This window comes from Nelumbo lutea, chromosome 1, assembly GCF_056320005.1.
Source record: "Nelumbo lutea isolate HS-2025 chromosome 1, American lotus-T2T, whole genome shotgun sequence".
Taxonomy (NCBI): Eukaryota; Viridiplantae; Streptophyta; class Magnoliopsida; order Proteales; family Nelumbonaceae; genus Nelumbo; species Nelumbo lutea.
Genome location: NC_142684.1, coordinates 16,938,727 through 16,955,498, shown reverse-complemented (window position 1 = coordinate 16,955,498; position 16,772 = coordinate 16,938,727). Strand labels below are relative to the sequence as shown.

The following is a 16,772-nucleotide window of genomic DNA, read 5'->3' as shown; positions in this document are numbered from 1 at the left end:
ACCCTTGAACTCCACATGTCAATCGCATAAGACATGCATCGCAACAACTGTAAAAGCGACTGACTCGTCGCTTCATACTCGTTGGAGATCGATTGGGGGGGCGCCGAGGTTGCTAACATGCGCCGTAGATAACGGCGCATGGTATCACCAAGTAGGGACAGGGTCACCGACATGGGAGGACGCAAGAGGCCAAAACAGGGGCCAGAGCTTAAACAAAGCTTTGCTATATATATATATATATAGCAGGCTCTCCCCCACTCCACCCCTCCATACGCTATTTATTAATAGCGTTCTCTTGGGCTTTAAGTAAACAATGGACGACGTGAAATCGAAGGAAACGAACGCACAGTGGTAAAGAGGAAGAACTAAAGAAGGGTTCCTCGTTTCTGGCTGCTTTCGATTTCACTCAAATGCTCTACACCCAAAATCCGAACCAGAGACAAACGTACAAGGATCCCAAGATGGTGGAGATGGTAACTCGGTACCACATCCATGAGCTCTCGCCCAACCAGTGTAGCTCCAGCCTCGTTCAAACCATCGACGCGCCTCTGCCTCTTGTGTGGTCCGTGGTTCGTCGCTTCGACAACCCACAGGCCTACAAGCGGTTCGTGAGGAGTTGCTCTTTGCTGTATGGCGATGGTGGCATCGGTAGCATGCGGGAGGTGCAGGTGGTGTCGGGCCTCCCGGCAGGGACCAGCATGGAGCGGCTGGATGCGCTGGATGATGAGTCGCATGTCATGGCTTTTAGCATTGTGGGTGGCGACCATCGGCTCAGCAATTATCGGTCGATCATGAGTCTTCACGATAACGGAGAAGGTGGTGGTGGGAAGACGGTGGTGGTGGAGTCTTATGTGGTTGATGTGCCGCCGGGGAGTACCAAGGAGGATACTTGCTTGTTCGCCGATACGATTGTAAAGTGCAACCACAGGTCGTTGGCTAGGATTGCAGAGAAAATGGCTTTACCATAGATGTGTAATTTGTTGTATAATATGAACATGGATATAGATTACTGACTAACACTAGTAGGCTTTAGTGTTTGATTTGATCATATGAGATTGTTAACTTAGAAAGTTAGAATCTTTTCCACTTGTATTTCTGTTGAGCATCGTGTCTTATTTCCTCATTGTAAAGAAGGCAAATATTAATGAATTACCTGAGTTTCTGAGACTAGAAAGATGAGAAAGTATGAGATTTCTGATTTCAGCAGAAATTTTCTCTTAATTGAGTAGAAAAAAAGATGGGACAATCATGGAAAGTAGTTCTTCTTCTGCAAGTTCTGTTTCTTCCAGTTGGGAAAATATGAGCATTCACATTACACCAGAACCAGAGTTCGGAAAATTAGGAAGATGGAGACCCATCATTGAACGGACCCACCTGAGTGCCGTCGCCCCATGCCAATAAAGTCAGCATACATCCCTCTTCCCGTATCCTGCTGCAGAGTTTCATTTGGACATTATAAAAATTATTGAAGAACCGAAAGAGAGATCGCCCAGAGGATAAAGATCATTTAAGACTCCTCGATCAGCACATCGGAAATGCAAAGGATAGATATCGAACGGCAAAAAGTCATCCAAATCTTAAATTGGACAGAAAGCTTGAAATCACTCAAGCCGTTTGTTAATTGTTGCAGAGGTCGAAATTTTGTACTTTTTTAAATTTTAGTTAGTGAGGATCTCCAGATACTAATATTCAGATCAAACGTCAAGTTGTGGTTTCAGAAACTGAAACTATAGGGAGATGAATGGAATAACGTTCCTCAATTTTAAATGCCCTGCTATTTTGGTTAGGTTTCAGCTTTTGCCACAAAGAATGGTTTTCTTCATACACGTTTGTACAAATCTAAAAGTCATAACCACGCCTTTTGTATCTTTCGTGTTTTCTCATTTATGGGTCTTAGGCTCTTTTGACTACATTGCCTTGTACCTGTTCATGTTTATCCCAACTCCTTTGTCTTATACTCTCATTTGGTTTCTTATATTAGAAGTTAATTAAAGCCAAAACATTTTTCAGCCTACCATACAAATGCCTAAGAGCCCGTTTGGGAGGGATTCTGCTTTTGGGGTGTGTTGTGTTATTTGAGTTGAGGTGATTGAGCAGGAGAAAGGGCAGTGGTTTGGGTGTTTGAAAAACCCATTTCATTTTGGCTTTATGGAATTTTATCAAACATAGCTTCAGCTATGTTGTAATTGTAAACCCTCAGCTTGGAACAACAGAAGCTGTCCCAACGGGCATTAATCGATTTATGAGGATTCACCCAGACAGCCCATAGCTATGTTTGGTGAAAATACAAAAAAGCCTAAAATAGCCGTCTTATAGTAGCTTGCTTAAGCTTTTTTAATGGGTTTACCAAAAGCAGCTCAATCAAAGCTTCAGCAAATCCAAAAGCTTATCCGAACTTTTAACCTTATCTAATGGAAATCGGCAACTGATTTCCTTTACTGCATTCCACATTATGAAAATGCACTTAAAATGTAAATTGCACGTGTTATTTATTTTGTTTGTTTTTTTTTCCATTTCTTATCTATTCAAATTTAATTTCTATCTTTTGCTCTCACCTTTAGTAGTAGTCGTTCTCCAATGAGCATATCTTTCTCACTCTGGTGTGAAAATAGCAAAAAAGAGTTCACATTTTTTGCTTTGTTTGTTGTGTGAGTTTTCAAATTTCAAGCCAACTAGCGATAAACATGCTAGATATAACCAATAGTATGTTCATTGAATCAACACTTTATTATTAGTGGATGAAACTTCCAAGGCACACAATAGAGGTGGGGATTACCAAATTTGGAGGAAAACAGAGGAGAGAGAGATACATGGATCGGGATCAATGGGTTAGTCACCTGCCTCTCCTGATTTTAATCCGAATCCCATTTCTCCGAATGGAGCGGGTTTTCTCCGACTCTAAATAAGTACAGGGCGGGGGCGGATTTTGTATATAATTTTCTCAATCCACTCCGAATTTAAAGGTAAATTAGTAAAATATATATAGGTTTAATATTGATATTTAAAATATTTTTGAATTTTCTTTAAATTTTTAAAATTCTAGGACCTCATAATTTTATTTTTGAATTATTCTTAAAGTATTATAATTTAATTCTAAAATACTCCCAAATTCCTATATCCTATGTATAAATTGTCCACAAAATAGATATTTTTTAAGTTATACTCTACAGTCGAAGTTGAATTGGATAATTACCCACAAGCAACTTTTGAGTTTTGATTGATCATATGCCATCCTGCCTTGTAATGCAGGGCTGCAATTGAACTGAGATTAAATTGAATATTTTGAGTTTGATTAGGCTCGATATAAAAAGTCTGACTTGAAATCTCAAGAGCCTACCTTAATGAATACATACGTATATACATATATTATAAAATACAAAACTATCTTATAAATTATGATTTCACGATGGATTAGGTTGGGGTGTGATCGGGGAAGTGGGTTGGAGAGGGTATTGAGCAAAATTGGGTATTGACACATGGGTCGTTATTCAATGAGATGGTAGAGGATATAAATTATGACTTCACGATGGATCAGGTTTTATTTTATGATGGTTATGATGAACTATCCATGACCGTGACCAAAATATCAATGCATGAAACTTGCTTTGATCTAACTTGCAAAAATGAGCAATAGAAAAAAAATGACCCGAGACACAAGCCCTTGAAGCAAGGTGCAACGAGGGATTAGCTAATCTGAATTGAGCTTTGACCTTTCTTTACTCTTTTTCACATAGAACATTTTCATGCGTTGTATATAACAAGCACAATCTCTAATGTTTTCTTATGCATTTAATGCTAATAGGAACGTTATAAAAAAACCGTTGGTTGACTAGATCAAAGCTCCTCCGAATTGAAACAAGTGTCTCATTGATCAAGGATCTTGTCCCTTGATCATCCAGTCTACACTAGGCCAAATGGTTCACCATTGACCCAATAAGAGTTAGAATAGATCTGGTTAATATTCCAATAAAAATATCTCTATGCAAAAGATATTTGTGCAGAAAACAACAAAAAAAAAGAGATTTTTTATAGGAAAATAGATAAATAATAATACAAGGAAAAACTTGGTTGTGTGTAAGGGTATACTATAGAGATGATTTGTTCTCCATCAACATGTGGCTTGTCACATGGCCATTGGATTCTCCAACATGTTGAGGATTAGCAAGTGAGGGCCTAGGACCACTCTTCCAACGGGTTATTGGGTGTTTCCTGTGGACAACTAAATTTCTGAACAAATAAGAAGTATGGTAGTTCATACTAACATAACTCTTGGGCCCATTTCCTTTTTGAGAAGCTAATTGTCCATGTTCTTTTATTTCTCATGTAAATAAGACTAACCATTTTAGCCATAAAATTCCACTATTAAAAGAGGCAATTTTGTCCCATTCAAGTGTTGATAGTTTTACCTCCAAGTAAGAAAGTTACTTAAACCAAAATCTCATTGACCAACTTCCCCCCTTTCAAAATCTTAAAAAAAAAAGTGATCCCTTGATGACAAAGATGATATGATTGTTTGGAGGCTGAACCCAATTGGTGAATTTAATACCAAATCAACTTGGAACTTCACTTTCTAACGGTCGGTTGGTTCAAGTATGTTTTGGAATCGAATTTACCTACTAAGATTGCTTTCTTAATGTGAAAAATTATGCACAATGCTTTGCATGAAATGGTTATGAAAGAAAGGTGTTTTTATAGTTTCAAAATGCTTTTGTTGTAGGCTTGTAGCCACCACAGCTTGGAAAGCCTAAGCCACCTATTTGCTAATGGTGTTATGGACTCTAAAGTTTAGAGCTTATATTTAGCAATCTTTTTTAACATTAGGGATTGGGTTAAAATTTGATGGAGGGTAAGCAAGGCAACACTCAGGCCATATTCGCTTTTTGGTAAGTTATTTACCCGTGTAAATGCAGTTATCTGGGTAAATTTTTTTTGGGAAGCACTTACCCAAGTAAGTACATTTACCCATGTTCTTTAATTTCTCATGTAGATAAGGTAATGACCATTTTAATCATAAAAATCCATTATTAAAATGGGCATTTTTGTCCCATTCAAGTGTTGACAACTTCCCCGTACCGTATGTGGGAAATGGTCAATGAGAATCAAAATCATATTGACCAACTCCCCCCTCTCAAAATAAAAAAAAAAAAGAACACCCTCTCATTTTCACCATATTCTCCATATCACTCCCATCATTATTTGGGTCCTTTGGGCCAAGAGATGTAGAACGCAATAAGAAGGCAAAGGCTCTTCCTCCTATATTTTGATTACAAAATGTGGTTGCTTTGAGATCATTTCTGTTGAACCACAATGTTTTAGGACAAAGGTAAACCCAGAAATTTGATGTAATTATGACCCATATGCCTCCATTGGGAATCAAATCCCATTCCAGCTGATTCTAGTTCCTCCCTTTCTCAACCAAACACTTCAAATTTTCATTTCAGACAAAAATAATCCTATACTACTTTCAGACTATTAGCTGAAGCCTGAATTTTGAGATCATGAAGTCCCAACGAAGATCATATAATACCAAGTTACAAACAAGAAAAACCACTGTCATATATAAAAACGGAGTACAATCTGCACTTGACATGGATCCAGTCATGTAGTCTGTATATTAACTTCACCATTTGATTCATATATAGCAATTGCCCCCACTCACATTTGAAAATGTTTTATATGTATATAATGAAATTTATTTTTTTTATAAGGCTTCATTTGGAATTTGGAAGGAGTATATAACAGTGCAAAACCTTATATTTTATATTATTTTGTATGTATTTGTATTTGTATTCCTTCTAAATTGAGCCAAATTGATTCTAAGAGAAATTCCCGAAGTATCCTGTATTTTGGCTCGGGTGACAATTTGGTCCCCAAACTTTAAATGTGATAATTCAGTATTCGAACTTTCAAAACGCAACAATCTATTATCTGTCGTTAACCAGCTGTTAAGTGGCATGTGAAAAGACACAAATTGAGTCAAATTGAACCTAAGGGAAATTTCCAAAGTATCTTGTATTTTGGCTCGAGTGACAATTTGGTCCCTGAACTTTAAAGTGTGACAATTTAGTATATAAACTTTCAAAATGCGATAATCTATTACCTGCCATTAACCAGCTGTTAAGTGGCATGTGAAAGACATAAATCCCTGCAAGTGTCATCTAATTTTCTTTATCAACCATCTGCTAAAATCAGAATCAACCATCAACTTTTTCATCTCTACGACAACACTTTTGTCTTTCTTCTCCTTTGAATATTCCATCATCTTTGGACCAAACCAAAGCAATTTCTGGGAGAAAGGTTTTCCTTTAACTAATGTAATTATCATACCCGAAAAACAGAAAAAAAGAGAAAAGTCTCCAGCTACCATCATTGATCTCTCTCTCAAATATCAAGACAAAGCTTCTAGTTCTTCTCCTCTCTTTTACCTATAGGAATAAAATATTATTGTGTTAAGTTAAAAAATAAAAATAATTTGTATAAAACCTGGAATTTTCAGTTCTTGGCAAGGATTTGCAACGACTTTGCAAGAAAGGCAAAGTCATTGCAAGTGTTTGTGACAGAGAACTTGGGCTATGTTTCATCTTCTTGAGGAAGAAGATTATGAATAGCGTGTTTTATTTCCAAGGGTAATTTTGACATTTTCAAAGGTCTTAAATCGCACATGAGGTCATGTGATATACAAAACTGATGGTTTATTAATGATAGGTAGTAGATTGTCGGGTTTTGAAAGTTTGAGTATTGGATTTTGGCATTTTAAAGTTCAGGGACCAAATTGTCACTTGAGCCAAAGTATAGAGTATGGATAAGGAATTTTCCCTTTTAATAATTGTCCCCACTTTAAAGAAAATTTGACCTTTTTAAATGAGGTCTTTTTCTCATGATTTGAAAAGGTGCAAGGCAGGGGTGTGCCCCCACTGATCAAAGGTCCTGGATCCGCTACTGGACATTGTATCTCATGGCATATCCAAACTAGGCTTTGAAATTGGATTTAAATCCATTTCCCCAAAACAATGTAGAGGGTATACTCCAGATCTGGCCTGTGTTCATGCCCTATAACTAAGGGAAAATTCCTAATCACTACCTTGTACTTTGGCTAGAGTGACAATTTGGTACCCGAACTTTAAAATGCGACAATGTAGTACCCGGTCTTTCAAAATGTAACAATCTAGTACCTGCTGTTAACTAGTCCGTTAATCGGCCTTAAGTGACATTTGAAAAGTCAAAAATGCCCTTCAAATGCCATCTAATTCTCTTTATCAACCATCCAAATGTTGACAAAAAACTGAGCAGTCCCAAATCTTAGCCTATTCTATTCAAAAAAGTTGATGATTGTTTAGAATAATCTAGAATTTGGGACTATTCATTTTATTATCAATGTTTGGATGATTGATAAAGAGAATTAGATGACATTCTTAGGGCATTTTGAAAGTTCAAATACTGGATCGTCACATTTTGAAAATTCGAATACTGAATTATCATATTTTAAAAATCGGGAACCAAATTGTCACTCGAGCCAAAGTACAAGATACTGATAAGGAATTTTCCCTAAAACTAACTCCATTTCTGAAGTAGACAAGGAGAGGTGGTAGGAGAGAGTATTGGATAGCAGTGATAGGGAAACCAAAATACCAAATCAACGCGTGAGAGATACTCAAAATTGTTAAATATCTAATAATAACACCATATGCTTTTAATTTGATGGCTATTTGTACCCATCTTTACATCAGGTCTGTACGAAGGAAGTGGAGAAAAGGTATTTTTGGGGGTTTCCCCCGGGGAATTTCAACTTCGATCATTTTTAAATTGTATAAACTATAATAAATAATTGTGCAATATACTATATATGTCAAAACAAAACACATTCTTGATTTCCAACAATAATTTTAGTGCAAAGATTGAGACTTAAGACACCATAGCCCCAAGTGATACTTTAAATACACATGCGTACGGTAAAAGTATCTAAACACAAAAGTGATATTTTAGTGTAAATTCTTTTTCAATTTTTTAGTTAGAGTTGTTAATTATAAGTTATTTGTTTAAATTGCATGTAAATACAAAAGTTAATATAACTTATTATATTTCATTTGTTATCGCAAAAATTAAGATGATTCAATGGATTAAAAGAAAGTTTAAGGTCCTGTTTGGTTCGTGGGAATTAGAATTGGAATTGGAATAGGATAGTCTGATTCCAATTGATTGATTGGGCGGAATTGGAATCTTATTTTCATTCCTACTGGAATGGTCATTCCCTGCTCCTCCCATGGGAATGAAATTCCATTCCTGCTAGCTTCTATTTCCATTCCCATTCATGTCTAAACCAAACAGAGTATTCAAAGGATTTCGATTCCAATTCTGACTATAAACCAAATGGACCCTAAGATTTGTGGATAATGGGCAGGGAGGGTCAAATCTTAAAATATGATTCACTTAATAAATGAATGTGATTTACTGAAATCAAATCATGTCTGTTAATACTCAATTTGATATGCTAAATGACATGGTTTTTAAAAACGAACTGCTGACTGAATCATTTAGGGGTCCGGTTACCGGTTCGAACAGTCCGACCCAAATGGCCAACCCGTTCTGACAAAAGAAATAAAAAATTTGAAAAACGGTCAAAACCATTTGAACGGTTCAAACTGTTAACCGGCCAATTCAACAATGTACTGATCAAAATCAACGGTTTTAAGAGAAAAAATGGTTTTAGAGGAAAACAAAACCGGTCCCAATTTTTCTAGTCCGATTTTGAAAACAGTGCTAAATGAGACCTCTTATTAGAATAAGTTATTTCCTTATTAGAATAAGTTAAATATTGGGATTTTCAACTTCATGATAAAATATACATGGGATAGGAGTGATCATTTTCGGCCCGGCCCCGCCAAATTCAGAAATTTAAAGTTTACCAATACTTAGAAAACCATACTAGACTTGGCAATTAAACCATCTAAACAAATGGACCAAATGCAAATGTCAGCTTAATCGATATATTGATATCTGATTTGATTTGTTGAATGAGACCTTCTATAGCTTCAACACCCGTTATCATATGGGTTAATAACTTAAATGTTCAAATACAACTTTTATCTTCATGGGATAAGGGTGATCATTTTGAGCCTGGCTTGGCCCAACTTGAAAATTTCAGGCTTGTCAATGTATAGAAAATCTGGCTTGGCCCAACTAGGAACCAAAGAATCAGTATAGATTTTATTCAACCAGCTTGGTTTTTTTTAATAACATAATCAGCTAAAAGATTTCCCGAAAATTTATTGTACAAATTGGGAGATTAACTTTCATCATTTTCATTATTTCTCCAACAAAGGCAAGTGTGGGAAATGGAGTGGATATACAAAAAAAGGCTTTTGATGGGCCAACAAGGGTACTTCCATTCCCACCACTAGGTACGGTTTATAAGGCCCATGAAAGATGAAAGATAGGTTAGCATTGTAAGGCTCAAGGTACTAATTAGCGATAATTGACTATACTTTTTTCAGTTTTTGGGTTATTTAGAGGGATAAAAGAATGGCCAAGGATGACCACACATTGTAGGGGTTTAAACTTTAAACTTTAAACACGTCCTATTTTACGAAATGTGCTCGGGCTTCCCTTCCCAGATTTAGGCCTATCAAGCAAACAATTTATCACAGTAACTCTCAAAATAACTCCTACCCCTGGCTAAGGGTTGGAGCCCCCATTCGCTTCACACCTCTCTCCCTCTATTTTTGTTTTATTACTAGTAAGTACAGGGAAGATATATATGAATAAACATCAATGATTTTTATCACCATTTTTTTTTCTATTTATAAACTGCCATTTTTTAAGACATTCATACAGTCTACGGGTCCATATAAATTGACCCTTATATGTCAAATCCGTAAAATTATACGGGTCATTAAATTCAACTTGAACCGTTTATTACTTTAATTTAACCATTCTTCTTCTTCTTCTTCTTCTTATTAATTTATTTTAGTATTTAATTAAAAATTTTTGTTATATAGTAATAATAATAACTAAATTTGTAATTATTTAAATATTTACTTAAAATATTTTTTCCAACCAAGTCTAATTATTATATAATAGATTTGTTAATTCATATTTTGCATTTAAGAATAAACATTAATGATTTGACTTAACAATTTTAATGACTGTTAATAAATATTGATTCTTATTTAAGGTTTAGTTACTGTATTTGGTAATTATTATGGGATTATGGGGCATGCTTTGAATAAACATTAATGATAACTGATGATTGTTATTTCATTTTTTATTATTTACTTAATTAAGTACTTGGTGTTTGTTATTATTATTAATTATTTATATAAATAATTGATTGTTATTATTATTTACTTAATCCAGTAACTTTCAGTAAGTAATTATTTGATTTAACTTAAATTATTTTATTTTTTTTAATTATTTATAATAGACATTTAGGGTAGGCTCTTTATTTGATTTAAGAGACTTACCATGTTTTATCTAGACAATGACCCCATACTAACTAAGGAGCAACTACTGTATCTTTTAATTTGAAATTTACTATTTAACACATGGTTTTCAAAACTGGACTAGAAAAACCAGGAACCGGTCAGGTGACTGGTTCCGTTTTCCCAAAAAACTGGATTTCCCCCCAAAACCGTTGATTTTGGTCAGTGAATCGCTGAACCGGGTGGTTAACCATTGGAACGGTTTTATCTAGACAATGACCCCATACTAACTAAGGAGCAACTACTGTATCTTTTAATTTGAAATTTACTATTTAACACATGGTTTTCAAAACTGGGCTGGAAAAACCGGGAACCGGTCAAGTGATCGGTTCCGTTTTCCCAAAAAACTGGATTTCCCCCCAAAACCGTTGATTTTGGTCAGTGAACCGCTGAACCGGGTGGTTAACCATTCAAACGGTTTTGACCATTTTTTATTTTTTTGATTTTTTTTGTCAGAACGGACTGAGCATTCGGTTCGAACGGTCAGACTGTTCAACCCGGTAACCGAACCCCTGACTGGTTTGGTCACCGGGTTGGTTTTAAAAACCATGATTTAACAATAAAAAGTCAATGTCATGTTGAGCAACGCACCCCCAAAAAAGTATCAATAACTTTGAAATCATGAAACTATTTATAAAATAGTAAAATTAGATGGATGTTTACAACAATATCACCAATACTGCTTAATATTTAGGGAAATATGAATGGATAAAAAGCATTTAAATGGTATCCATTCAAAGAGGCAAAGAAGCAAGAAAATCATTCAAAGAGCTATTGAGAAAAACAATCCTTGCCAAACAACATTTGCAGATGCGTCCATCCTCTGAAGTAAGAAATAAAAAATATATGACTACAATCAAATCATCGTCATGTATGGCTACAATCAACTAATAATATAATCAGGACTCCAAAGCCCATCCAATAGAAGAAACATGAAAGAAAGGAGAATAACGAGACCATCTTGAGTATGGAAGTCACCTCCAAGTTAGGTGGGAACACTTCTTTTGGTCAATCAGGACTCCAACACTTCAGATGTATCTATCATCTGAAGTAAGAAATGAAAAATATATGACTACAATCAAATCATCATCATATGTGGCTACAATCAACTGATAATATAATTAGGACTCCAAAGCCCATCCAACAGAAGAAACATGAAAGAAAGGAGAATAATGGGACCATCGTGAGTATGGAAGTCACCTCCAAGTTAGGTGCCAACACTTCTTTTGGTCAATCATGGTTATGGATTTTAAGTCTAAGCTCCCCATGGTGCACGTAGACTATTTAGAATTTGTCTTTAGGAAAAAGGTAGGGAAACCTGTACATAACCTAATGGTATGTTTGGATTATGGGAATTGGGAGATAGAAATAGGAAATGTAGGTTGAAGTTATAATTTTGGGCATGTTGATGTGTCAAATTCAAGTCAATTAGAATACTCATAGATTTTTAGTTCATTCATTTAGTGGTTATTTGAATATTCTTTTTATTCCATGTCTTTATTGAGTAATATAGATTAATAATATATTAATAGTTATGAAATCAGTAGTAATAATAAGTATATTATTATTACTAAGTAATATTAAATTATTATTATTATTACTGAAATAGTAATTGCTTTTATAATTCTTGTAGTTTAACAATAATTAATAATTGAAAGTTTATCATTTAAATTTCACTAAATGAAATATTTATTGGAGAATAATAATAATAATAATAATAATAATAATAATAATAATAATAATAATAATAATTATTATTATTATTATTATTTTTATTAAGTAACTAATTTGTTATAATTATGATTTTTAGTTAATTCATAAAACAATATTTGCTTTTATAATTCTTTAAGTTTAACAATATTGAATAATTGAAAGTTTTATAATTTAACTTTCACTAAATGAAGTATTTATTGGAGAATAATAATAGTATTAATTATAATTACTTGTAATAATAATGTAAATAAGTAACACTAATTATATATTTATAAAATATTTAATATGAACTAATATTAATATAAAATGATTATATCCCAATTAATAATTAACATTATTAAAATGCTTATTAATTATCATTAATTAATTAATATTCTGAAGTAATAATATCATCATTATTATTAGTAATATTTAATTTTAATTATTGATAATAATAATAATAATATAATTATATTAATTAATATAATATTATTAATTATATAAATTTATGAATTATAATTTCTGATAATATTTATAATATAAATAATTAACATTAAATATTTATTTTCAAAATAATTAATATGAGTTAATATAAATATAGAATGTTTATTTCTGAATTATTAATTTACATTATAAAAATATTTATTAATTATCATTTCGTATTAATAATGAGCAATATTGTCCGTAATAAATTATCAGTAATTAATTATTATCAATGAATAATTATTATTAGTAATTAATAGCTTGAATTAATTAATTAAAAGTAGTTAACAGTAATTAATTTTCAATTAACCATAATTATTATTAGTAATTAATAGCTGTAATTAATTAATCAGAAGTAGTTAACAATAATTATTATTAGTAATCAATAGCTGTAATTAATGAATTAGCTTAGCACAATTTCCTTTTTTTTAGCAAAGGATTGAAAGTGGGAGCTTCCCACTTCTCACAACTCTGCATGGTGGTGGGCTCCACTTTGCATGTTCGTGGGTTCTTTTCTTGAACTACCACTAATCAGAATTTGACATGTGCCCATTTTGTTTAAATCTTTGAAATGACAGGTGTTTGAATGTAGATGAGCCACTGTAGGGGGCTTTGACCTGAAATAAGGTTAGATTTGGGAGTATTTCATTTTTTTCCAATTTCTTAATAATTTTTTAATCCTTTTTTTACACACTTTAGGCCAAATTCTAGTCACAACAAAATAAGGTTAAGCGAGATCACCAAAGAATGACTTCTACACCTTTAAGTTGGAGCAACTTCACTTGAGACCCCATCATGGAACGTACATTAAAATTTAGAGATTACGACTGCATTTGGAAGTGATGCAAATAGAGTGTAAATCCTGGTTCAGGATAAATTTGCACTTTGGTTCACTTTTGCTTGTGTTTGGCAACATTACATTTATGCATTAACAAATGATAGACCAATGCATATTTACATTGATGATAAGATGTAGAAGTACATAAAAAAGAAGAAGTAAGTATGCATTCAAGTGGGCTTTTGATAAGAAAAGCATATGTTTTATTGAAATTCATGTTTGCACCCATTACAACTAAAAGTCTGTTTCGTAAGAAGGTAAATTTGTCAGTGCAAAACTAACCCAACTTTGCAATATATATGAATCGTTTTACACTATACATATTTGCATTCACACTTATTTGCATAATTTCCAAATGCAGCCTAAAGACCAATTACCCCTTGGTAGGTTGGCTTGGCCCTTATATCACAAGAAGGTTAACAAGTCAATTTTAAACAACTTATGCATGGGTTATTCTTTTTCCTTTTGTTTTGTTTTGTTTTGTTTTTTTTTTAAGGCTGCATTTGGAAATGATGCAAATAAGATGAATGCAAATATGTAGAGTGTAAAACGATCCATATAAATTACAAAGTTGGGTTAGTTTTGCACTCACAAATTTACCTTTTTATCAAGCAGACTTTTAGCTGTAATGGATGCAATGCTAATTCCAATAAAGCATATGCCTTATATTTTTTTTATCATAAGCTCACTTGAATGCAAATTTACTTATTTTTTATTGATGTACTTTTTACATCTTATTCAATGTAAATATGCATTAGAAAATGTGTTTTCTGTCATTTATTAATGCATAAATGTAATGTTGCCAAACATAAGCAAAAATGAACTAGAATACAAATTTACCCTGAACTGGGATTTACATTCTATTTGCATCGTTTCCAAACACAGCCTAAGTTTTATCAAGGTGCAAATGAATTATTCACTTAGGGCCACTTTACTAACAAAGAAGACAATTTGGAATGCAACATTTGTTATTTTTATATTATTTTTTAGAAGAAAAGGGGATTAGGAGTACTTTCATGATATTGGAAAGCGGATGTTGAAGGACTATAAGATGATCCTTATCACTAAATCAGTTCTAAACATTGGTTGGAGTATAGAGGACCTGCAAGGCTTGCAAACAAAGACTGGAAACTGGAAAGTTTATACATAACCTTGTTTAGAGGGTGGGATAGTCAAAGGATGAGTCGATGGTGTCTAGATTAGACTAGGTTGACTCAGGAATCTGTTTTACCCTAAAATTGTTTTTAAGCTAAAAACCATTGATTTGATTAGCAACCCATTGACCCAGGGGATCATCCTAAAATTACTTTTAAAGAATAGTTTTAGCTGTTTTTTAATTTTTAATTTTTTAAATAAGAACAGGTCGTCCATTTGAATTGGACAATCAAACCATTCGACCCCTCAAAATGGTTGGTCCGGTTTAAGATTAAGACGATGCAAAGGTATATTCTCAGATAATCACGTTTTCATTGACAACCATTCTAATGCCTTTAATACGGAGTATTGAATAGCCTCAATTTTGACCCACCAACCATTCTAATGCCTTTATTCACCAAATTTTTCTTTTACAATATAATGTAGTTCATGCATCGATTTTTGCAAAAAAAAAAAAAAAATTGGAGGCTATTCGGGTGTTGTCAATGCTATATTCAACCTATGGTTAGAACTTGAAGAGTTGAAGATTATTCGGATGAAATGATAAATATATACATTACGTATACAATATAATTAAGACAAATTTTTTAAAGTAACTTTATGATTTAGGAAATTGACTAATTATACTCTTATTATTTAAATATTGTCTTAAAGTATCCTTAAATTTTCTAACTATTGACATCATCATCATCATGTATTAACGGAAAAAAAACAAAATATCATATTTATCCTCTACTATTTATCAAATTTTCAAAAAAAAAATCTACTAATGAAAATTTTCAAAAGCTGGAATAAGGCTACTTGTAAAGGGGCCGTCTAAGAGAGAGAGGTCACGGGTGACAAATTGCATTGACTAGGCATACGGGATACAATTTGGAGACTGCTGTAGAGGCATCTCCGGTCAATTCATTCAGCGCTAGGTGTCTGAGACGTGCTGGGCACATTGAAAGGCTGTACACACGGTAAGGTTAGTGATGAGCAATAGCATGCAGCAATGCAGCTCGTAAGCCAATACGGTGTTTGAAAGTATGGGCGTTTTTTGAGACTGATTTTCAACAAAAAATACCCATATTTCTAAAACCTGTTTTTCACAAAAAAGTGCTTCTGCCATATAGGCAGTGAGCAATACTATGTTATTTGGTAAGGTGATTTTTATCACCATTTTATCGCCGTTTTTATCACCGTTTTTTATGTATGCTATTTAGATGATTCAAAATTGCAAACTGTCCAGAAGTGATCGACATGAAAATTGGAGCCACCACTGTAAATTGTAGTGGGTGGTGCACCGGTGGGAGAATATAACTGAAAGAGGGTCATCTAGAGTTGTTTTTTCAAATTCTGCACTCTTTCTTGACGACGAGATTTTGATTAAAGCAATTTGGGTCATCAGGGATTATGTATTTGGCTGACCGGTGTATTGGGTTAAGTTACTACCTGGTTTAAGGATAATATTGAGTTTTAAAAAAGTTTTATATGTTTTATGGTCTCATGTGCATGTATTGCAATGAAACATTAATGGACGCTAACGGTAGAGATAGAATAAGTCAATTGGCATAAAACTTAAAGATGTTTTAAGATAATATGTAAATAATAAGGATAAAATTAATCAATTTTCTAAGTCATTGGGATATTTTAAAAAATTTACCCATATATATATATTACATTTAGAATACAATATATTATTTAATTGATATAAATGCATGTTTATATATAATTTGCTTATGTGTGACCCGTTCGATCCATATATAAAACAGTTCAGATTTTTAAAATACTGATTTAATCAATAGTTATGGCATTATGAATAGATTTTCCAGGTTGATCGGGTCAAGAAAGGCTCTCCGGATCTCATACCCACAATAATTTTATCCACAAAACACTACCTCTACCCACAAAACATTACCTTGGTATATTGAGAACATCTTCTGTGTATATTACATATAAGAGGATGAGATGTTCCCATGTGTGGCTGAGATTTTAAGTGGGTAAGAACTAAAATTCCCGACTCGTTGGGAGAGGAAACAGGATCTGCTCCTTGGGCGCCTCACATGCACATCCACTGTGCATTGGGAATATCTCCCGTCAACAATTACTTATATCACGGGAGGTGTTCCTGGTAGGAAATGCCG

General features: G+C 33.4%; 1 protein-coding gene across 1 annotated transcript; it reads left to right on the top strand.

Moving 5' to 3' along the window:
* The first annotated feature begins 268 nt into the window (after positions 1–268).
* LOC148873730 (abscisic acid receptor PYL12-like) lies at positions 269–1,174 on the top strand. Its single transcript, XM_088979514.1, has one exon. It carries the CDS (start codon positions 411–413, stop codon positions 966–968), a length of 558 nt encoding a protein of 185 aa, XP_088835640.1. The 5' UTR covers positions 269–410; the 3' UTR covers positions 969–1,174.
* The last annotated feature ends 15,598 nt before the right edge of the window (positions 1,175–16,772 follow it).

What these genes read in the sequence shown, in the direction of transcription:
- LOC148873730 (XM_088979514.1), top strand. Translation starts at nt 411, where the DNA reads ATGCTCTACACCCAAAATCCGAACCAGAGACAAACGTACAAGGATCCC.